The sequence below is a fragment of the Trachypithecus francoisi genome, unplaced genomic scaffold (assembly GCF_009764315.1).
Source record: "Trachypithecus francoisi isolate TF-2019V2 unplaced genomic scaffold, Tfra_2.0 Lachesis_group7, whole genome shotgun sequence".
NCBI lineage: Eukaryota > Metazoa > Chordata > Mammalia > Primates > Cercopithecidae > Trachypithecus > Trachypithecus francoisi.
The window spans coordinates 88260891-88285235 of NW_022681472.1; the positions used below are offsets into that span (position 1 = coordinate 88260891).

General features: G+C 47.2%; 1 protein-coding gene across 1 annotated transcript in view; it reads left to right on the plus strand.

Moving 5' to 3' along the window:
- Positions 1-24345, plus strand: part of TG (thyroglobulin) — a 273793-nt gene that overhangs the window by 243707 nt on the left and 5741 nt on the right. The window contains exons 44-45 of the mRNA XM_033202283.1: positions 5576-5757; positions 8725-8832. Of these exons, the coding sequence (XP_033058174.1) occupies positions 5576-5757; positions 8725-8832 (290 nt within the window). The remainder of the gene's footprint in view (positions 1-5575; positions 5758-8724; positions 8833-24345) is intronic.

A 24345-nucleotide genomic window follows, 5' to 3' on the forward strand; every position in this document is an offset into this window, starting at 1 on the left:
CAATCAGCAAGGCTGCACCCAATTAGTGTCTCAGATCCCCATAAAATGTGAAACTCTAATCTCAGTCTCATGGGAGCATAAACTGGGCCCCATCCCTCCAGCTACCTGGCTGTGAAGCTGTTCTAGACCATTTTATGCAAGAGGGACTTCTTTTTGCAATGCCCAGGGCTTGGTGTTCTAGCACTCCTAAAAGATCATCTTAGGAGGAGTTTCTGCAGAACCCATGAAGGAGACCCCATCCTTGACTGGGGACACTCCTTTTTCTTTTCTTTCCTTTCTTTCTTTCTCTCTCTCTTTCTTTCTCTCTCTTTCTTCTTTCTCTCTCTCTCTCTTTCTTTTTTGAGAGGGAGTCTCGCTCTGTTGCCCAGGCTGGAGTGCAAGCTCTGCCTCCCGGGTTCAGGCCATTCTCCTGCCTCAGCCTCCTGAGTAGCTGGGACTACAGGCGTGTGCCACCACATCTGGCTTTTTTTCTTTTTTGTGTGTGTATGTGTGTATTTTTATAGTAGAGATGGGGTTTCACCGTGTTAGCCAGGATGGTCTTGATCTCTTGACCTCATGATCTGCCTGCCTCGGCCTCCCAAAGTGCTGGGATTACAAATGTGAGCCACCGCGCCTGGCCCGGGGGCCACTCCTTTTTCTAGCAGGGGTTTGGAAAAGCGGTTCCAACTGTTTGGACTCAAGCTCAGTGGGGACAAAGCTCAACTCAGGCCTCTCTAAGACATGGGCTTTCCCTGACCTGTCTGAATTGGGCTTTCCCTGACCTGTCCGAATTGGGCGCAAGGCTGAGTCTACAGATATCTAACAACAATGACAATAGACACAGTGCTAAGCCCTTTATAGGGTTCATCTCATCTAACTTCATGACAGTTTTATGATGAGGGTAATTTGTTGTGCCCATTTTACAGATGAAGAAATAGACATAGAGCGATTATATGACTTTCCCAAGTTCATACAGCTACGAAGTCGCACAGTTAGCCTCCAAGACCAGACCTTTCCAACTCTGGGATTTGAAACCCAAGAGATTTGACTTTAGCATCCTACCTTCAGCCTCTAACCTGTATTATCTCTACAGAAGTCATTCATTCAATGCATATTCACTTATGACATGCCTGTCACCATACTAAGCACTGGGGCTATGGACACATTCCCTGCCCCCTTTGCCATGTAGTACTCTAGAACAATAGGCAAATAAACTAACATCACAGCACCTGGGTCCTGAGGGCCACGGGGGCCCCTGGTTTAGCCTGGACAGGTTAATAATTATCACTCACATTTATTGACCGTGTGCCAACTACTGTACTTAACCCTTTTAATGCATGTTTCATTGGAATCTGTTAATAATTCATGCAATAGACATTTTTCATTATCCACCTTGTATAAAGAAGGAAACTGAGCTACAGAGAGAGACAGCAATTTACTCGGGGTCCCAGAACTACAAGGCAGTTTTGCGCTTTCAACCATTATCTCTGGATCCTGGCCTTTCAACCATTATCTGTCTTGTTTCCTGGAGGAGGTAAGCCCTGAGCAAAACCTGGATATTCTATTGTAATCTTATTGCTGGCCGTGAAGTTCCCAGGCCAATGGCATCAACATCACCTGGGAGCTTGTTAAAATGCACGTCCCTGGGCTCCACTCTGGACCTACTGAGTCAGAATCTGTATTTTCTCAAGATTTCAGTCTACTTTAATGCTCATGGGATTAAAAAGCATGCTTCTAGTTCAATAGCTGTTATCCAGGCAAACTAGGGAAAGGTGTTTAGGCAGGAGGAACAGCAGGCACAAAGGCTTCAAAGTAAGAGAGAACATTTGGTGTGGAGGAAACAGCACTCCTCACATGGCCTGGGCACTTTGGGAGTATTTCAGCAGCCTAGTTCTCAGGAGTCACAGAAATTGAAGGCCCAGTGGCGGCTCGTCAGGGTGGCAAGGGCAAGGCACTCCTGGGTTTGTTCCCCGCCTGTGTGGCTTACTCAGCTGTGTAAGACAGCACTTAACCTCTCTGAGCCAGTTTCCTTGTCCACCCTCTCAGGATGGTTATGGGGGTGAATGAGGAGAGGGTGCACCAGGGGCCCAGCACAGTATCTGACACACGATGGGTGCTTGGTGCGTGGCCCTTGTACTGATCTTGGCTACACCATTTGCCGATGTGACTCAGGCAGCAGCATCCTCACCCCTTGGCGATATCCTCTAAGTTCCAGCGAATGACATTACACAGGGAGGAGACAGTTTATGGACTTGTTTTACTCCTCCGCAGCCCAGGAAGCATTGGTATCTCGGCTAGGGCGCTCACTATGACCCCTCGTGTTATGTGTGAGAAAATGGTGCCCAGAGAGAGGAAGCCACTCCCTCGAGTTCGTACGGTGATTGTCACATAGCAGCTGCTGGGACTTGGGGGTCCTGGTGCCCAGACCTCAGCATTGCTCCCTAATGTTTAGACTTGAAGGCAGATTATGCCTCCCATGTAGCAAAGCAGCCTGGGGACAACTCACTTTAGTGCCACTGCACCCTTGTCCTTGTACCCTCCTGGGCTCCCAGAACTGTGTTCTCTCCACTTCTACTCCAGCCCTGGGCATTAGACTTACCCAGTATCTGTGATGGGGGTGTCATGGATTCCTTCTTTACACAGCATCTGTGAGCAGTACTTGGCCTTCGAATTTGGCACCTTCCGCCAGCCCCACCTACCTTCACTCATCACCCAATCTCCTTGCTCACAGCTCAGAGCTGAGAAAACAGGCCGTAGCGTTGAGACAGCCACTGGAATGAGCTAGTGTATTTTCTTGCACAGTTTTTCAAATATTCATATTATTTGTATGAAGGAATTAGGATAGAAATAAAAGCAAGAGAGCCTTCTTCCTTGAAGATAGATACACATAGCATTTTAAAAATGTTTTCTTCATTTAATAAAGCAGTTTGGGGCCCTGTGTTCATCCTTCAGTTTTCTAACTGAAACCAATGAATCCCATGATGGATACAAGTAGGTCTCTTTGATTAGGGGCATATGCCAGACTTTGAGCTAGGTGCTTCTAAACGTTCTCTCTAATTCTCAAAACAATGCTGTCAAGTAATTTTACTTAACTCCATTTTCCCTGTGAGGATCCTGAGGATTAGAGAGGCTAAGTGACTTGCCCAAAGTCACACAGCTGGGAAATGTAAGAGCTGGAACCCACATTTGGGTTGCCAGCTCCAGGCCCTTGCTCTTTGCACTGAGACTTCCTGGCTCTTCTTAGCCCGCACCCATGCACAACCAGCCACGACTGGAAGTAGGACCCTTAGCAGGTGATTGCTTTGTTCACTTCGTCTTCACAGGAGACAAAATCAGGGCCCATATGAATGCACACAATGCATTCACATTTGGAAGATGTCTGGCTCAGAGAGAGGAAAAAATATATTTTCCAAGATCTCCCCAAATTTGGCAGTTAGCACTTGAACCCTAAGTTTTGACTCCAAACTCAATGCTCTTTTCACTGCTCTGGACCAGGCACTTCCTGGGCAAACTAACCATCCTTCCATGGGCTGAGGTCCCAGTGTCCACAGCTCTGGTGTGGGGTCCCGCTTAAGTTATAGCTGGGGTCATGAGCCCGTCTCTTACCAGCCGTAAGACCTGGGGTTAAATCTCGCCTCATGCGTCCTGTCTGTGTGACCCTAAACAAGCTAGGTAGATTCTCTCAGCCTCAGAATTATGGTTCGTAAAATGGGATAACATCATGCCCGGTTCACCTTGTTATTTTGATGCTTCCTTGAAACATACGTGTGAAATGTTTAGCACAAAATTTAGAAATAGTAGGAGGGGTGCCAGTGGGTTACTAATATCATTTATGTAATGAGATACTCCAGGCAGAAAAGGACAGAGGATATAATGCAGTTTTTTCCCTAAACTATTAGCAGGTTGTAGAGTCCACATAATGGGTTGTAGGTGAGTATTTTTTGAATAGACTAGACTAGGCTGGGATAGAATAGAATGGAAACTCTCAGATGCATTGTAGATGGTAATAGTTTGAAATGTGAACATTATTCGTGAATTGCTATTTCGGGGGTCATCCTGAAGGATCAGTTAGTCCACAGGGTGGTTCAGCCTGGCCTCTCGTTCAGCCAGTCCGAGTGTAAGCCATCCCACCAGGAGGGGCTGTTCCCACCCAGGAGGGGCTGTGCTCACCCAGGAGGGGCTGTGCTCACCCAGGAGAGGATATACTCACCCAAGAGGGAATGTGCCCACTCAGGAGGGGCTGTGCTCACCCAGGAGGGGCTGTGCTCACCCAGGAGAGGATATACTCACCCAAGAGGGAATGTGCCCACTCAGGAGGGGCTATGCCCACCCAGGAGGTGATGTGCCCACCCAGGAGGGGCTGTGCTTACCCAGGAGGGATTGCTCACTGATGGAATTCTAATCACAGGTCCTGTGTGCTTGTAAATGTTTGGAGAAGCAATTTAAACACACCAGAGTGTGCTGATAAGCACGTTTCACCGTTTACATAAGGTCCTCGAAATAGGTAAACACATAGCACAAGACTGTGCTGGGGCCCAGGAGGCTGGGCCTCACACCTGGGGCTGCATCCCCGACTTTCCTCTGCCCATTGTCTTCAGAAAGGAGGAAACTGGGTCCTGGGGGAAGGCAGTGAATGGCTCCAGACTCCCACAATGCAGACAGCAGCAACACTAGAACAAGGAAGGAACAGAGAGAGAGGGGAATTTCAGAGAGAAATAGAGAGAGAAGGGAAGAGAAGGGGAGAGAAGGGGAGGGGAAGAGGAGGTGAGGGAAGGGAGAGAAAAGGGGAAGTATGAAGGAAGGAAAGAGAAAGACAGGGAAAGGAAAATAGAAAAAGTTGCTCCCGTCTGGACACACATCCCTGAGAGAGCTGCGTGCCTTCCCTGGCCATCCTATATAAAATAGCCCTGGCCCCAGCATTCCCTATCCTTCTCATACCGCCTTATATTTCTTTGTAGCACCTGTTCCCTGATATACCATACATTTATTTGCTCATTTTCTACCTCTGCCCACTAGAACGTGAGCCCCAAGAGACAGGGAGCTCAATCGGCATGTCCGTGGCTGTTTCTCCAAGCCTGGAGCACTGCTGGCTCTGGTGAAGAGTATGACTATCTGTATAAAAGTGTGCATGAAGCATTCATATGATGAGTGACTGAGTCCATGAATGAAACTGAATTTAGCTTTCCTAACATGACCAGACCACAATTACTTATAAGTTGGCTGAGCAAGGAGCCCAGTAAAGCAAGTGAAACCTGTTCTCAGACTGCAACAATGGTTCACATTAACAGAGCATTTATTAAGTGCCAGGTACCGTTTTAACTACTCACCATAATCCTATGTGGCAGGCACTCCCATTTTCAGATGGGGAAAGCAGGCACAGAGGGAGATAGCCATTTGCTTAAGGACACACAGCTAGAAGGAGGCAGAGCTGAGATTCACACTCAGACAGTCTGGCTTCTACTTGTGTTTAATGCCATGCTCCACTGCTTCCCAGATAGAAAATTCTAGAGCAACGGTTTGAGGGACACTGACTTGGACTTTTCAGCTGGGGAATTTCATATCTGTTTTTTTTTGTTGTTTTTGTTTTTTTTCCTAGCAATTTGAGGAAAGTCAAGGCCGGACCAGTAGCAAAACAGCCTTTTACCAGGCGCTGCAGAATTCCCTGGGCGGTGAGGGCTCAGATGCCCGCGTCGAGGCTGCTGCTACGTGGTATTACTCTCTGGAGCACTCCACGGATGACTACGCCTCCTTCTCCCGGGCTCTGGAGAATGCCACCCGGTAAGCTAAGCTGCAGGAGGGTGCAGATTCCTACTGCTATGTTTTGGAGCGGACCCAGTGGATGTTCAGGTCATGAATGTGGCTTAGTGCTTATGGTTTCCTCTGCATCATTCATTCAGCCTACAGCATGGGGAGCTTGCCTGCTGAGGGGCAGTCCTGGGGGACATGTGGAATGGACCCTGCTGCCAGGAAACCCCAGGCCAATGGGAGAAATGAGCAGTAACTCGGCTCTTCCTAGACCATGAGGGAGCTGTCAGGGGGCAGAGACGAAGCACTTGCGAGAGGTCCTGGTGCACGCTCCACCTGATGCAGCTGCTCAGTGAGCGCTCAGGACGGCCTGGCCTTGCATTCACTGAGCCCAGTGCCCCCAGTCTTGGCTGCCCATCAAGCGCACATGGGGGCATTTAAAGGGTAGGTGACACACAGGGCCCATAGTGGGGCAGCATTTTTCAAAGCTCCCTCAGCTGATTCCACCCTGCAGCCCAATGCTCACCTGGCACGAGGGAATTAGAGGCCTGGAGGCGGGGAGATTTTGTGGCTGATGTCACTCCCCGGATAGGATCAGCCCAAGCTCTGACAGCCCTTCTCCCTCTCTCTGAGGCCCGCTGTTTCTTGTAGCCACTGCTTACATGCCTTGTTCCCGTTCACGCTCAAGCTTCTCTCACTTGGGGAAGGCTGCCCAAACCCCCACCCCAAGATGGCTGAAGACCGTGGCCCCCAGGCCCTGCTGTCCCCAGGGTCCCTCTCTTGCAGCATGCCCCCTGCCCCGGGGGTTGTCAGGACAGACCGCCTCCCTCTCCTAGTACTGCATTAGCTCACTGAGGCTGAGAACTTTTATAGAAATGCACGGCAGATGCACAAGAAATGATTTTTGAATAGAAATAAGGAAATAACCAGGGCTTCAGTCCTTTCTTCCTTCTGAGCCCCCTAGGATGAGACCACAGTGGGGACTCCAGCTCTCAGGTCACCTTTGAGTCCCCTCACAGGCAATGAGTCTTGGTTTCCTGAGGGCTCCCTGCTTCCAGGGGGAAGAATGGATGGGATGCAAGTGCTTTCAGCATTCTGTGCCTCCTTTTCTCTCTCCTTCCGGGAGGCCCACACTGACCATTTGCTTGTTGTCCCTGGGACAGAGCCAGTGTCAAGGCTCAGCATCCTTTCCTGAACTGGAGCCTGTTGGGAAGGGATGGGCTGGAAGGTGTTGGAAACCCACTGCCCTGCTTGGTCTCTCCACTCAGGAGCCTGAGGTTTCCAATTGGAGGGTCACTGGCTCAGGATAAAACTGTGCTACCCACTTGCATCTTGGGGACTAAAAGGCTTTAATTTTCCCTCTAGTGGAGATCTCCACTTTAGATGAAATAGCTAGCAGCTATTTTGGGAGGCCTTGCCCTGGGCTGGACCATAAGAACTCACAGATGTCCAGTCCCTGACCCTGAGAGGCTTATAATCAAGTCAAGACTGGGTTAGATCCCATTGCAGAGGGAGCTCAGGGCTAGGTTCTTGTCTTAATTTTGCCTTATCTGACCTTAAGGACAAACTGTGTGCTGGAGTGAGAGCTGAGACTGAGAGAAGGCAGCATCACCAAGGGAGGCCCCACTCAGAAGACGAACTCCAGCTCAACCTTAGCTCAGGTCCTCCTTCTCTCTGGCACAGACTCAGGCCCTGGCCCTGTCTCCTTGGCAGTTTACTGGGCAGTCTCCCGCCCCAGGCCTGCCAGCACGTGATGCTTCCCATAGGTTTGATCCTGTCCCTGTCCTGCTTACAATGCCTCAAGGTGCACGGAAGGAATCTCAGTTGGCTTCATCTGCCCCCAAGATGCCCACAGTGCCTCACCCAACTACAGAGCCTCACCTGGGAAGACTCTAGCACTCAGCAGACTCACCAAAGGCTTTTATCCCAATGACCAGGAAAGGAAGATGGGCACCCCTTTTGCTGAGGGACTCCCATGGGTGTTATTAAACTTGGTCATTACAAAACCTCTTCCAGGTAGGGACCCTGGGACCCACTTCTCAGCTGGGAAGACAGAGATTCAAGGAGATAAAAGAACTACTGAGTATCTCACCTTTACTCTATAAAGGAGATGGAATTGAAAACCTGGTGGCCCAGGGTCATCGAGGTCTGTCTGACTCTTGCCTGGCGGGGGCTGCCTCTCTAAGCACACAGCCTGTGCGTCAGCACACGCAGGGTCCCACTCTTGTAAGCTGCTGCTTCTGAAATTGATTTGTGCTACCTTCAAAGGTGAAGCAAGTACATAACTTAGGGAGGTTTCTGAGCCTCCTCATCTGGACATTTTGGACTGGATCTTTCTTTCTTGTGGGGTTCCCCTTTCCACTGCAGGATGTTCAGCAGCATCCTGACCCCCACACACTAGATGCCACTACAACCCTTTCCATTCCCAGTTGTGACAACCAGGAATGTCTCCAGGCATTGCCAAAGGGTTCTCTAGGGGAGGTAGAGCTGGAGGTGGCAAAATCCCGCCTGCTGAGAGCCACTGGGCTGAGCTAAGGGTACCACATGCCTGAGCTGTCTTTGGGGGCTCTGACTTCTTTTAAAATGCACAATGATTTGATGTTCCATTCCACAGTATATTGCATTTAACTCCACTGTATATTGCACTTATGTTACTATAAAATGTTTTGCTTCCTCATCTTTAAGTTAAATTGATGTTCTAGGAAGACTTTATTTCACGGGATTTTTGACACCTAAAATACATCAGCATGGGCACTAGTTTTTGAGCCCATGACCTACCAGAGGACACTGTGTACCTACCATACCCTGGCTCTCCCATCAGTGTGGCAGTGGAGCCACTTGGAGAGCACTGCTGGGGAATGGGAAGAAGGTGTTCTTGTAGGCCTGGGCAGGGGGGTTTTGGGGGCCAAGGTGACACCTTGCTGGGAGAAGCCCTTTCCAGGCACCATTGCCCACAGAGCCATGTTTAACCAGACTCCCCCCATGTTCTCCTTTCACCAGGGACTACTTTATCATCTGCCCTATAATCGACATGGCCAGTGCCTGGGCAAAGAGGGCCCGAGGAAACGTCTTCATGTACCATGCTCCTGAAAGCTACGGCCGTGGCAGGTAAGATGCTGCAGGGAGGCAGAGAAAGGAAGGTAAAACCAAAAGACAAGCCCCAGTTCAATGACATGGGACACACCACCTAACCTCTCTAAGCCTCGGTTTCCTCATCTGAGAAATAGAAATAATTGCAGTAGCCACTTCATCTCACTGTCTTGTTGGTGGAGAAAGTTAAAACAAATGATGTGAAAGGCTTTGCAAATGATGACGACGCACTTTGGAATTGCAATGTTAGTTGTTAATTGATTAATTTGACTGGAGAGGGAAGGCTTTTTCATTTACTCTATATATTTATTCCTCTAGAAACTGAGCACTAGCTTAAGACAAATGGCTTTCCAAAGTATAAAAAGGCTTTTTTTTCCAACCAAAGGAAAGTTGTATTCGTGCTTGATTTATATATCATTCTTACTTCTAGAATAGGTTCCAGCTCCCTTAGAATAAAATATCAGGTGCAATGAAGTCATCAAAATGAGAAAGAGAAATAAGGTACAAGCGAAAGAAAACCAACCATAAAGGAATGGCCAAGCAATGAGCTTAGAATTTAGCCTTGAGTTTCCCAGAAGCCAAGGAGAAGATTTTAAAAGGAAGAAGAAAAGAAAGATTTGGGTTTCATAGCTCCAATAGCTGAACAAAGGAAGCAGAGAGACTAAGTGACAGGGACGTACGTGATCTCAGCTCCGGAGTGTAAGAACAATGCAAAGAGGGTAGCTGGGGACTTGGATGACCGGCGCTTTGAAGGGAGGACTGTGGGACTGTCTGTTCTACTGCCCCATGAGCTTACAGTCCTGAGCCATTCATCCATGTGGGAAAACCCCAGAACCCTTCCCACTGAGGCAGTGACTTCGTGCATTAAACCACATCAGATCACAGTGAGGTGCCTTTGGCAAGACAATCTACTCCTGTAGGGGAGGAAAGTAGTGGTGTCCTTGTGCTCAGCCTCCCATAAGCATTCACAGGTAACAGATCATCAGGAACACATGTCTCCAAAAGATGCTAGATGATTATTGTTTTATTTTATTTAAGAATGGGAGCAAAGCCTACCATCTGGGGTCAAGAACATTCATCGCTCACGTCCATGGTCTATTTTTTTTTTTTTTTTCTGAAATGGAGTCTCGCTCTGTCGCCCAGTCTGGAGTGCAGTGGTGCAATCTGGACTCACTGCAACCTCCACCTCCCAGGTTCATGCCATTCTCTTGCCTCAGCCTCCTGAGTAGCTGGGACCACAGGTGCCCTCCACCACGCCTGGCTAATTTTTGTGTGTGTGTTTTTAGTAGAGACGGGGTTTCACCGTGTTAGCTGGGATGGTCTCCATCTCCTGACCTCGTGATCCGCCCGCGTAGGCCTCCCAAAGTGCTGGGATTTCAGATGTGAGCCACCGTGCCCTGCCCCCTGGTCTGTTTTATGGGCAACAGGGAGCTGGGTGAAAGGACTGCAGCTTTAGAGGTGGGGGTCCAGCCATACCACCTACCTGCTGTGCCATCATAGGTAGTTTTCTTTGTGTCTCTGATCTTCAATATCCTTACCTACAAAATAAGGCTAATAATTTTTCCTCTTAGGGTTGGTATTAACAGTGTCTGGAGCATAAGTTATCCAGCCCATAACAGGGCTTTACCCTGTGTTACTTAGCAAGGCAAGGGAATTCTTATAAACACGCATCATTTATCTTTATAATTAGCAACGCCCCTAGAGTAGGCTGAATAATGGCCACCTGAAGATTGACTCCTTCCCATGTCCTTCTTTCACCAGGGACTACTTTATCACCTGCCCTGTAATTGACATAGCCAGTGAGTTGGCCAACTTCCTCCCATTCCCCAGTAATACTTACTCTCCAAGTGGCCTCACTGCCACTAGAGGAAAGAAAGGACGTTCTCATTTCTCCTAAGCACTCATTAGTTACCTGCTTTCCCCAAACAGTCTCTTTCTCTTTTTTTTTTTTTTTTTTACGGGGTCTCCCTCTGTTGCCCAGGCTGGAATGCAGTGGTGCAATCTCAGCTCACTGCAACCTCCACCTCCCAGATTCAAGCAATTCTCCCACCTCAGCCTCCCAGTAGCTGCGATTACAGGCATACACCATGACTCCCAGCTAATTTTTGTATTTTTAGTAGAGATGGGGTTTCACCATGTTGGCCAGGCTGGTCTCGAATTCTTGACCTCAAGTAATTGACCCACCTCGGCTTCTCAGAGTGCTGGGATTATAGGCATGAGCCACCGCACCTGGCCCAGACCCTTGCATTTTTAAAGCACTCCACAAAAAAAGTTCAGAGCCCAATTTTGCAGAGTTGAAATGGTCACCTCGATTTTACAGAGGAAATGTGTCTCAGTCTATTTGAGCTGCCACAGTAAAATACCTTAGCTGAATAGTGGCCCCCAAAAGATATCAGGACCCAATCCCTGGAACTGGAATATTACCTTATAAGGAAACAGAACCTGGGCAGATGTGATTTAGTTAAGGATGTTGGCATGGGGAGATACTCCTGGATTACCCTGGGAGGGCCCTGAATCCAATCATAAGTATTCCTATAGGTGAGAGCCAGAGGGAGAAGTGCTGTCTACAGAAGAGAGAGGCAATGTGACTGCAGAGTCAGAGACTGGAGTGATGTGGCCACAGGGAAGGAATGCCAGTAGCAGCCAGAAACTGGGAGAGCACGGGGAGGGAGTATGGCCCTGCTGTCACCTTGGTTTTGGCTCAGTCAGACTGGTTTTGGGCTTCTGGCCTTCAGAACTATGAGAGAAAAAAAGTTTTGATGGTTTTGAACCAGTACGTTTATGATGATTTGCTACAGCAGCTGCAGGAAACTCATGCAGTCCCCAAGGCGTTCTCATTTCCCCAGAGCACCTATCACTCACCTGCTTTCTCCAAACAGACTCTTCTGTTTTTATAGCACACCACAAAGAAATGTCCAGAATCCTTGTGAGCTCTGCAGGGTTGAAATGATTACCTCTGTTTTACAGATATGAAGTGTGTCTTAGTCTATACAGCCTGCCATAGTAAATATATCGTAGCCTGGATAATTTATAAACAGCATAAACTTATTGCTCACAGTTCTGGAGACTGGAAGTCCAAGATCAAGGCATGGGAAGATTTGGTGTCTAGTTGGGGGCTCGCTGTCTGCTTCACAGGTGGTGCCTTCTTTCTGTATTCTCTCATGGCAAAAGGAACAAACATGTTCCCTAAGGTCTCTTTTATGAGAGCGCTAACTCCATCCATAAGGCTCCACCCTCATGACCTAGTTACTCCCCAAAGGCCCTGTCTCTTAATACGAACACACTGGGGATTCCATTTCAGCCTGTGAATTCTGGAGGGACGTAAATATTCAGAGCATAGCCGAGTCTGCGGTTCAAGGAGTTCAACACAATTCCCTCGAGGACCAGCAGCTGGTTAGTTAGAGAGCAGCAACCCACCCGCGGCTTCTCTGAGCCTCAGAACTCTTTTCACTCCAACACGCAGTCTCTCTGCTCAGAACTATAATTTCAGCCTGACCTACAGATTCAAGCAACTGCCTCCAGGTTGTAAGAAGAAAAATAAGTGGCAGGCCAGGATTCCGGGAAGGAGGCATTTAGGGAGAAAAGGAATGATGACGAGAGCCATGTGGTTTGGGCGGAGATGAAGGTGCCCTCCTAATCCAGTGGTCTATGGCCACCCATGGCGAGGGAGGCCCAGCATGGGAAACGGTTCCTAGAATCAGCCTTGGCAGTGACCTCCTTGCCAGGGATCTCAGGAATCGACCCTCAATCCGACTCTTTTGTCTGATTCTCTGCCTTCCTCACGTGTAAGGCAGAGATTACAGTGAAAGGTGTAACTCTTCCACAGCAAGTTCATTAAAAGCCTTACAAATATGCACATACTGTTGGACCCCAGAATTTACAGTGGCAAAAAATAAGAAATGAGTCTTCTACATGAGAGTGAAAACAATAAAAGCAAAACAAAATGAAAGCATTCATATCATTGCTGTCTGAATCAATAGTGCTTGGACCCTACCCAGATCATTTTCATGGGCTGCTGTAATGGAGTGCCACCAAAACTGGGCAGCTTAGAGCAATAGAAATGTATTGTCTCAAGTTCTGGAAGCCACAAGGATGAATTCAAGGTGTCAACAGGAGCACCTCTGTAGGCCTTAGGGAAGGATGTGTTCCAGCCTCTCTTTTAGTCCCTGGTGGCCGAAGGCGATTCTTGGCTCATAGATGTCTGTGTTCTTCATCTGGTATTTCTTCACATAGTCTTCCTTCGTGCATGTCAGCCTCTGGACCCAATGTCCCCACCATCCATATTGGTTAGGGCCAACACTAATGACCTCAGTTTTACTTGATGACCTCTGTAAAGATCCTATCTCTAAATAAGGTCCCATTCTGGGGTACTGGCGGTAAAGACCCCAACATATCTTTTTGAGGGAGACATAGTTCAATCCATAACATTGCCTTTCTCTAAAATAACTGAGTCTGCCAAGCAGGCTTTTGAGTGGCAACGGTCCAAAGTGGTCTATTTTGGACCTGGGATTGGGGTGGTCCTCAGAGGAGCAATCCTAACAGAGTGGAATCACAACCTCAGTCTCCCACGGCCAGCATGGGTTTCTCTGTTACTGAGTAATGTCCTCATGTCCCTAGAGACAGGGCTCCACTGCGCTGACCCCGGGAACCTCCCATGAAACCAAGCCATGTTCATGCAGAGACCCTCATAACTGCCTCCCATGGCTCCATGGCTCTCTGCACCTCAGAGCCCAGTGACCCTCCTCGCACAGATGAGGACCTAGTAAGGTCTCAGGAAATCATACTGAAGGATAGATGGTCAGGAATGAGTCCTTTCTACTTTAGCTTTTAGGCTCCATGGGGCTCAGTTTTGCCACCTGTGAAGTGGGAGTAGGGAGGCCGGAGAGGTCTGAAGCACTGATTCTTCACTGGGTTCTAGGGAGCCTGGATCCTGAGCCTCTGTGAGGAGGGGGCAGGTCTGAGCCTCCCAGCCCCTTTCTCCTTACGTCACAGACTGAGCTTTGAGTAACATTTCAAGGTTATTCAATTTAGAAAGTATGAAAAACTGCTGGATCCAGTCACCTAAAGGCATCGTTTAGTTCTCAGTTCTATCACTTTTGGAGGAAAAAGACACGCAGATCCACTGAAACATTTTATATAGCAGTATTCCTATTCTTGTGGAGGCAGAATAATGCCCTGGTCAAAAGCAGAGATGCTGGCATCTACTATTTTGGTAAAAAACATATCCTTGAGTCTTATCAGCTCAGTGACCTAAGGCAAGTCCTGTAACCTCTTTGGTGACTCAATTTCTTCATGTGGCAAATGGGTATAATAATAGGACCCATCCCAAAGGTTGTGACAATCGTTAATTTTACATAAAACAGAGACAGGCAAATAGTGCTAAGAATATTCTGTTCTTCTTGGCCATCAGAATGCATTCTTGACAACCCCCTGTGTAGATGTCTCCTCTCTCCGTCACCATCACATATGGTGCCATCTATGTAGTAGATAATTGAATCAATGAATGACTCACAGAAACTAACTCATTTGATTTTTGGCAAGTTTATCTTATTGTCCCAAAAAGACATCTCTCTTTCTGTCTCTCTCTCTCTCTGCCCTGGAGCTGTCACATCTCTCATTTTATTTCTGGCTCAAATCTACATACTTAAAATATACGTGTGTTACATTTTCAGCCATCTGTCTCATACCTCCATTTCTGTTAGCATATATTAGCTTTCCTGGCAACAGCTAGTGAAAAAAATACAATGAATTATTGCTTTCTTATAGACTATTGTAAACTGATCACAGAAGAGTGTGGTTTTCTTACTGTGCACCTGGATTATAGATGAGATTTTCATTCCTGAAATTGAGGGCAAACTTCTATGGGGAAAGAATAGGTATAACAGATGGAGAGGAGACAGGGAAATCAAAATCTCTAGTGTGAGAAGAAGGTTCCAGTTTCAGATTCAGATTCAGATTCAAAGAATCATAGAATATAGAAGATGAGACCGTCTAGCTCCTTTATTTTACTTGTAAGGAAACAAAAGCCCAGGGATGTGAGCAGATTATTTCCCCGTCCCTGAGCCAGTGAGTGGCAGTCTGGACCCGTGCCCTGTTCCCTGCCCTCTCTCCAGCTTTCTTTCAATTGCTCCCACTTTATCCTAAATCTTATTGAGTGCCTACAATGGCCAAGTCCACATACCAGCTGTGTGGCCTTGGGCAAGTCACTTAACCTCTCTGAGCTTCCATGTAGCCTCATCTATATCTGGAGAGAGTAACAGGTCCTGTTCCATAGGGCTATGGGAGAATTTGGGGACACTGCCTGCATGGTGTTTAGCCCAGAGCTGGCATCTGGGTTGTGTGTCTGAATGTGTCTGCGTGTGAGTGTATGCATGTATGTGTGTCTGTGTGTACAATACCTGGCAGCTTTGATTTCTAAGGTTGCTGATAAGAGAAAAAACTCACCAGCTTTCTCCTGTTCATCTCTGCTCACTGGCGAAGCTTTGAGCCAGTTTCTCCCATGGTCTGTCCCTGGAGCCCCTGTTTGAGGAAGTGGGGTTGCCAGTGAGGCCTGTAATCCGGGGCTTCTCAACTTGGGCACTGTTGATATTTGAGGCCAGATAACCCTTTGTTGTGGGAGGCTGTGCTGTGCATTGAAGGATGTTTAGAAGCACCCCTGGCTTCTACCCACCTGATACCAGCAGCCCCAGTCCCTCTAAGCTGTGCCAACCACAGATGCCTCCAGACATTGTCTGATGTTCCCTGGGGACACAATCCTTGCTGGTCGAGAACTACTGCTGGAATCTATTAGAACTAAAGTTATTACTAACAGTACCTGAAAGGAAACAGCAACCCCTCTCCCACACACTGCCCCCGAATCAATGCAGGATGGCCCTTGCCAAGATGCTGTCCCTGGCCCCATGGAACCCCCTCAAGCAGATGGAGTGTGCCAGAGAAACAGGGGTGGCTTCAGTGATTCTTTGTAACAAAGCTGACCTAGAAGGCCGGCAAGCCTCCAGGTTCACATGCAGAGGGGCTCTGGCCTGTTGTCTCTCCCAGGTCTGAGGGCCTGGGCATTCTCTCTAATGCCTCCTGCGTTCTCTCTAATGCCTCCTGTCACTTGCCCAGGTACCTCTCAAGGTGCCACCTGCTTATTCTGCTGGGACCCTTCCCTCCCTGCCCGTCTCTGGTATTTCCATCTCTTTGACTCACCGTGATGTCCTCCTCTCTAAACAGCCCCTTTCAAAGGACATGCTGGCCTTTAAAGGTCCAGCTATCATTCCCAGAAAGAGCCCCATCTGTGTCTTCTGCTGCTCATGAGCAACGGACTCAGACCCTGTGGCCAGGTTTGGGGACTGGCACTCCCAGCCCTGGTCTGTGCTCTGGGCCCCAGCAAGTGTAGAAGAGAGCACCAGTTTGTTCTCTGCTGTTTCCTGTCTTTCGAGGGCTCTGCCACTTTCTGTGTGCTTCTTTAAGTGTTGGTTTCCTCATCTATGCAGTGAAGCTAGTAATAGTACTTATGCTTACTGTGAAGTGTGTCAGGACTAAGGAAGACAAGGCACACAAACAGCCTCGCCTGTGGGCCTAACTGCCTGGCAGAGAGTGAACACTGATTAGGTAAGCATTACTAATGCTGCTTCATGTATTATGCTGGAAGAATCCAAATTGGAGATCACCAGGTCCTTGGAAGAAAGCAACCACAACTGAAGTGGTTTCTGGTACCAGATATTGCATGAGGAACTGTAGCCACTTCAGAGAGGATGTGGAAGCCTCTCATCTTAAGATGCCTGGGGGCTGGGCCAGCTGTGGAGTTCATGGTTTCTGTGGAAATTCATCATAAGGCTGAGTGTGCGCTATGGCACTTGAATTGTGTGCTGGGTCTTTCTTCTGAAGGCCTTGGCCTCCAGGGTGCTGGGATGTCATTCCTACATCCCGGTGGTGTGGAAGATGTTTCAATAAGACCACATTTGACTTTTCTTTGAATGGAAGAGTATGGCTCTTGGGATTAAACATCTACTCACGCTTCATAGAGAATGTTAGACTGGTCTTTCATTTTGGCAGAGGCAACCCAATCTAGTGAAACAGCACATCCTTTGAGAATAAATCAACTAGAGTTCTAATCCCATATCTACCATTTATTAGCTGTTTGCATTTAAACAAATCCCTTTACCTCAATTTCCTCACCTGTAAAATAGGTATAGCTATATCTACTTCACAGTATGAATATTCAAGATCATGTACATTAAACATCTGGCTCATTGCAGATGTTCAATGTTGGGTAGCTAGGGTTATTTTCCTTTTAGGAAAACTAAGTCTCTGAGAGAAAAAAACAAAACATTCAAAATGACTAACGAGGCAATAATGTTCCTCCTTGATAAGTTGTCCCAACCCTGGAAAACAAAGCTGTAAATTCTAGGCTCAAGGCATTTTGTGCACCACTACACTTGCATTCGAGACACTACTGTGCATTCCAGAGGCTTTTAACATTCCAGATTCAAAATATTATCTTTTCAGTTGACTGTCTTGGTGAGTTTGTTGGAATTAACAAACCAAAGGAAATATGAAGTGGATAGATTATTGAACTGAATCCATCAGCCTGGCTACATCCTGTGGGATTATTTCCCAGTGTAGATGAAAATAAATCATTTTCTGAAACCGATCACTCCAACTCCTTGACATAATAGGGTTTGCACTATATATCTTCTTCAACATTGATTTGACAGAAATTTACCTAACGCCGTCTATGCTGCAGATCCCCTTCCAGGTCCTAGAAATGAGAAACCTGCAAGGCAGAGAAGAGCTGCCTCTTGGGACAAAGACTGTAGTTGTGGGTGGGGCTGATGGGTATCTAGGAATAGTGTGTAAAGAATAGACAATACACACATCAATATGCAGCATGTGTTCAGACAACAGCACTAGGAAGGAGATCTACTAGGGTGCCGTGGTCAGTAATAAGAAAAGAACCTTGTGTAAAGGTGACATTGGAGCTGAGAACTGAGAAATAAGAAGGTTTGTGATCCTCATGTAGAAGTGAGAAATCCCAAAAGAAAGATCACGAAAGGCCAAGGCCCTAAGGTGGGAAAGGACTTGGCATATTTGAGGATAAAGAAGAAGGCCAGGGAACTGGACCATTACTAATACTGCTTCATGTATTATGCTGGAAGAATCCAAATTGGAGATCAACAGGTCCTTGGAAGAAAGCAACCACAACTGAAATGGTTTCTGGTTTCTGCAAACCAGACATTGCATGAGGAGCTGTAGCCACTTCAGAGAGGATGTGGAAGCCTCTCATCTTAAGATACCTGGGGGCCGGGCCAGCTGTGGAGTTCATAGTTTCCATGGAAATTCATCATGAGGCTGAGTGTGTGCTAGGACGCTTAAATTGTGGCACTTGAATTGGAGCCTGTTGAAGAAGAGGAGAGTGGTTGAAGGTGCAGAGGGGAAAAAAAAATGGGTCTTATAGTTCACATAGGAGTTTGTAAGCTGTGGCTAGCAGAGAGATAGTATTTTAGCTGAATGTGATGAGAAGGCGTTGTAGATTTTTAAGAAAACATATATAATGCACAATGGTCTTTTCATTCATATCCAGAATGGCTCACTGAAGCATCAATTATCTTTTTAAAAAATAATAGAATGTACAGTATCAACCCTGTTATCTAATGTGATGGTCAGTTACTCAGAAAAGTCGATTAAAAAGAGAACTTGTGAAAAATGCATAAGATAGGTGTGATGCCTTAAATATTGTATTTTAACTTTAAACACATAAATCTGCATCCCCTGGCCATTCTTTTGGTGTAGGATCAGAGGGTTAAGCTGGAAAATGCTGTTTGGAGTTCTGCCTTTGGACTTCTTGCAAAACCATAAACGTAGTGCATGATCTATTATTTCCAGTCTGGGATCCATGAAAGTGGAGTATCTGCATGGTATTCAATAAATTCAATTAAATATAAAATCACAATGACAAATACAATGACTTAAACAGTTGGGTCTTGGTAAGCACACAACACAGTTAGTGAGAATGCATGTTTGGGGCCTGGAAAGTTCATCTTTTTCTGGGCAACAGTTGTCATACTTTATGGAGGGAATAAAATGTTCAGGTTAATCTAGCAAGTTAGTTGAAAGCTTTGACTCTACTGTGAAACAATATATCATACCGCTCTGCTGAGCTTTAGGAAGTTAGGGGCCTACTGCAAATATCTCCTTTGGGGCCTGGGGTGGGACTACACTATTTAGTGTGCCTTAGGGAGCTTATTTTTAAGGGATTGCATAGCAAATTCTCTTGTAAAGCACAAGCCATTTGTAAAGCAAATAATTACTTCCTGATTAATTCACATGCAGAATCTGAACTTTTGCATATTAGATTTGCCCAAAGAGAGGCACACTTACAAGCGTCTAGTCACAAGTTACTTAACACTTCGTCAGCTTCTCAAAAAAAAAAAAATCCTGGGAAGCAAAGGGACTTTCATTCCTCCCTGTTCCCTAATTTCCTTTGGAGGAAGCTATCGAGAGATGCTGGCTGGGGATAAAAAAGGGAGTATATTTTATGGGGATGAGGTCAACAGACTTCCTGCAGGCAGACAGAACAGAAGGGACTGAAATCCCTGCAAGCACAGGCTCTCAAATCAGTCCATTCAGATGGGCAGTAATGCCCATCCGTGCTGTGCCATCTCTAGCACAAACCTCTTCACACCATTATCAGCAGAGTGGCTTCTGCCGTGCAAAACAGTGTCTTATTTCTGTCAAGGGAGATCCTTCCTCACACCCTCACCTCATCATAAGGGGAACCCAGGCTCAGCCCACCTCCCCAGCTGAATCCACTGCCAGGTGCATCTCTTTGGATGGATGTACCTCCATCATTCTGTTTCCTGATAAACCCAAACCTTCATGGACTATGGCTTCTGATCCTGGAAGCCGAGCTGAAGTCAGGAACTTGCACCATGGATCATCTCTGAAATGAGGCTTTTGACTCGCTAGGATGCAGGCTTAGCCTCCCTGCAGGTCCTCACCAGCAGGATTAATGATGAGCAGTATGGCAGACAGGTAAGCTTGGGGACATTATGTGAAAAGGTTCTGTCTTTCCTGGACAGTTGCAGTGACCCTAGGATCTCTCAGTTCTGGTCTTTCTTCCCACACACCTCTAGTAATCCTTCCAAAAGAAATGCAACTTACAACTCATTTGCTAAGAAACCTCCAGGGTTCCCCGCCCCTTTAAAACATGACCATCAATTCTTCTGGTCTAGGCTGCCACAGCTTTCAAAGAATGAGAGCCCAGTGGACCTTAGCAAGCATGCAGTTTAGTAGTTTTCAGACTTTGGATTTTTCTGGGCTAGAAAAAGTTCCAATTGCACTTCTCAGCAGGACCTGTGAGGCCAGTACCTTGAGGACTGTTTTCTGCCACCTGCACCAGCCCCCACCTGCCTGGCTCACCTTGTGCTCAGCCACACCCCTTGTCATTCCTTGCTCCATACAGAGCACAGATCCTGCTCCATGATGGCACAAGTGCTGAGTTGCTACCCACGTGCCCTTCCTCACCTCGTCCACTCACTAACCCTACTCATCTGTCCAAGCACAAGTCCACCGCAGCTTGCTCTCTCTCACTTTCCATGAACTCTTCTGCATTTTCTTGCCTGGAATAAATGGCATTTCATTTCTCTCTCTTCTTATGGTACTTGGTAAGTAATTCTATCACTTGATAGATACCTACCTTTCTATCGTACAACACACAACATTTTATTTTTGAAAAGCAGTGGTTGGTCGCACTTTCCTGTTAGAATGTGAGCTCCTCAACAGAATGTCCACCTTTTGAGCCTCAGCATCCATCCAGAGGGCACTGCACAGTAGGCATTCGGCAACTGTGGGCCAAGTAGGGTCTTAGTCCCGACACTCCTTTTCTAATTTGCCACCGTCCTCACTGGACGGCATTCAAATCCTGAAACTGAAACACAAAAGCACACACACACACACAGTCATCCGCCGAGCTCTGTGGCTGGTCAGTTCTTTCCACAGTCTGCGTAAATGTAACTTTATCAACTTCAGCCACCTTAACTCTTCCTTGGATGGCAACTTATAGTTTTTAAAGGAAATTACACCCACTCGATCTATGAGAATCCAGTAATACCACCTGGGTGGCCGAATGGAGATGATCGACCCATTTTACTGATAGGAAAACCAAGGCTCAGAGATTCAGCAGTGAAAGTGGGACTTGAACAGAGCTTGCCCAGCTTGGGCAGGTAGCTTTCCCAGGCCCAAAATCTGCCCCTCGGAGGTGACAAGGAGAAGATTGAGATCTGGCCTGGGCATAGGATGAGCAGCTGTCAGATGAGGGGCAAGTTCCACTGCAGTGTGATTACCAAAAACAGCAGAAGACAAGTGACAGCTAAATGCCTCCAGGCTGACCATATACTGACACAGCTGCCACGGGTTTGGGCCCATGATTTATCAGTGATCAGACACAGCACAGAGCAAAGAAGCCAATCAGCACACATGAACTGCTTACCCCTAGTCTGCGAGCACCAGGGACACTCAGTTGAGTCTCTCCTTTTACCTTGTCAGACCCTGGCATGTTTTTCCAGGTCTTCCTCTGTTGCTGCTGCTGAATCCAAATCCCCTTTTCTTCCTCCAGAGGGTCCCAGAATCCCCAACCAGTGCCCAGATTCGCCGAGGACTTGGTCCTCAGATCCCAGATTCCCGCTTCAGAGACTCCACTGTTTGTGCCTCCTCCAGATGTCCCTTAAACTGCTCAAAATAACTCCTGCATCCTGATAAAGATCAACTCTGTTAAGGAAAAACAAAGCAGAAATCCTCATACACAACAGGCTCTCAAATTAAACAGATGGGGTGGGCTGGAATGCCAGACCTTTCCCCCAAAGCAGTGCTCTGTGGCCTTTCTAAGGTCGCAGACACTGGTGGCCTGGAGCCGGCTCATGCAAGTTCATGAGAGCCAGTGGTACACATTGCTTCCCAGCATCATACTCAATGACATCATTTTGAAATTGGCTAAGGTAGGAGTATTTACACTGTAAAAATTGGCGAATATCACACGTAAGATTTCCTTTCCCCTAGAGAGTGGATTATTAAACGTTTTTCTGTTTTTGAAACAGAGTATCACTTTGTCACCCAGGCTGGAGTGCAGTGGTACGATCAATCAATTGTGGCTCACTGCAGCCTCGACCTCCTGGGCTCAAGTGATCCTCCTGCCTCAGACCCCCAAGCAGCTGCGACTATAGGCACACAGCACCACGTCCAGCTAATTTTTGTATTTTTTATAAAGATGGGATTTTGTCATGTTGCCCAAGCTGGTCTTGAACTCCTGAGCTCAAGCAATCCACCTGCCTTGGCCTCCCAAAGTCCTGGGATTATAGCCATAAAGCCATCACGCCCAGCTGATTATTAAATATTTATCAGCGCATGACTTTCTTGAGAATGTGATGGAGGATATGACACATTTCTCAAAAAAGATGCACCCATACACTTCACAGCATTTTATGTGTAATTTTAGGGAACTTGTGGCTCTCCAAAACCCTACAATGGGACCTCCTCAGCCTCCCACAAGTTAAAGACTCCCACTCTTAAGCTTTCAGATATCTCTCTCAGTTAATCAAAAAGGAAATGAGTATATGAGCCAGAAACTGGGTCAGAGAGATTAAAAATATTTTATTGCTAAACTTCGTTCAGGATAATCATAATTGTGTCACGATTTTACAGAGGAGGACACTGAGACCCGGAGACATTAGACAGCTTGTCCAAGATTGCACACTAGTCAGTGACTGAGCTGGGGTTTCAACAGAGCACTCTGGCCTTGAAAATTTATTTCTGTTCACTAGAACACTTGGAATGCAGCTTCCTCTGGAGGAAACAGTAGATCAGGCTATTGTGGTAGCAGTTATGCTCCCCCCCAAAATGTCCAAGTCCTAAACCCTGAAACCTGTGAATATGTTACCTTCCATGGCAAAGGAACTTTGCAGGTGTGATTAAGGTTCAAGACCTTGAGATAGGAGCTTATCCTGGTAGGCTCGATTTAATCACATAAGTACTCTAAGCAGAGGAGTGTTCCAAAGAAATGCAGCATAAGAAGGACTCAACCGCTCTGAGGATGGAGAAGGGCGGTTCTGATCAACAGCCTCTAGTGACGGAATGGCCCTCAGTTTGTAGCCAGCAGGAAAACGGGGACCTGGGTCCTCTACCTCAAGGAACTGAATCCTGCCACAAACCTGAATGGTCAAGAGAAGTATTCTCCCCAAAACTTTCAGAAGGAACGCAGCCCACGCACCCTTTGATTTTAGTCCACTAAGACCCATCCTGGATTTCTGAACTCTAGATGCTGTCAGATAGTAATTTGTGTTGTTTTAAGCCACTGAGTCTGTGGTAATTTCTTAAGGCAGCAATAGAGAACTAAATACAGCCAGTTTTCCGGAAGGGCCTCCTGAGAAACAGGCTGTTGAACCTTTCATCCCACAGTGAGGAGAAGGACTAAGCCCTAACGGGGAGAAAATCGGCCAGACATCACTGGAGGAAGAAAGAGGAGGGGGGCCCCTATTAACCCTGGGCCTCCTGGCTTCTCTGTGGCCACCGCAGAGGAAGTGTGGTGATTGAGAAACAAGACAGCTTCAGTAAGACCAGCAACGAGGCCATGAGAAAACCCACACAAGACACAAAGGGACAGCAGACCGTGAAATCTGCAGACGGAGGCTTCAGTCCTGGTGTCACCACTAAACAGTTACGGGGCCTCGGCAAGAAAATGGCCTCTTTGAGCCCATGCTTCCTCCACTGTTGAAAGGAGTAATCAAACCTATTCACAGGGTGGGTGCCATAACAAGGGTGAATGCCATTTGTAAACTACCAATTTTGGGTTTATGTGAGAGATTATTTCTATTGTCATTGTAATGACAACTTCTCTCTGCCTGGCATTTTTTGTTTTGTGATCCTTTTCCTAACAACTTCCATTGCGATTACTTTTAAATGGTCCTCAGTCCCCTCTGCACAAGTAGACTACACAGAGCAGGGGATTGGGGGCCTGGGAGACTCGGGTTTGAGCCCTGGCTGTCCCGTGTCTCAGGCATGTCATTTTCTCTTTCTGAGCCTTCATCTATCACCTGGAAAGTATGTGGATGATAACATTCACTTTTCCAGTAGCCCTTGAATGTTGAAGATCACAGCTGCCAAAGGTCTACCATGGCGCCTGGCACAGCCCAGGTGCTCTGGAATTGGTGGCTATAAGCAGACACTGGGTAGAGCTGGCTGCAAAACAGGCCACCTTGGCCACTGCGGAATCTGCGACTCTTTTCTGGGCTTCTCACAGTTATTGCTGACATTGCCCAAGGGACTTAGCTCTTTGGGTCCCAGGATCCTACAAATTTCAGTGACACTCGCCACTTCCTGCTCCCCTCTCAAAAACAGGAAACCTTCTTCCTTCTCTAAGAAGGCCCTGATATGTGAGAACAGTTGCAAAGAGATGCTGCGCTCTGTGACTTATTCCCTTCCTAATCATGCTGTATGTCCTCGTGGTTTCATACTGCTTTGATGACACCTTACAGTGCAGTGGCCCAATACTAA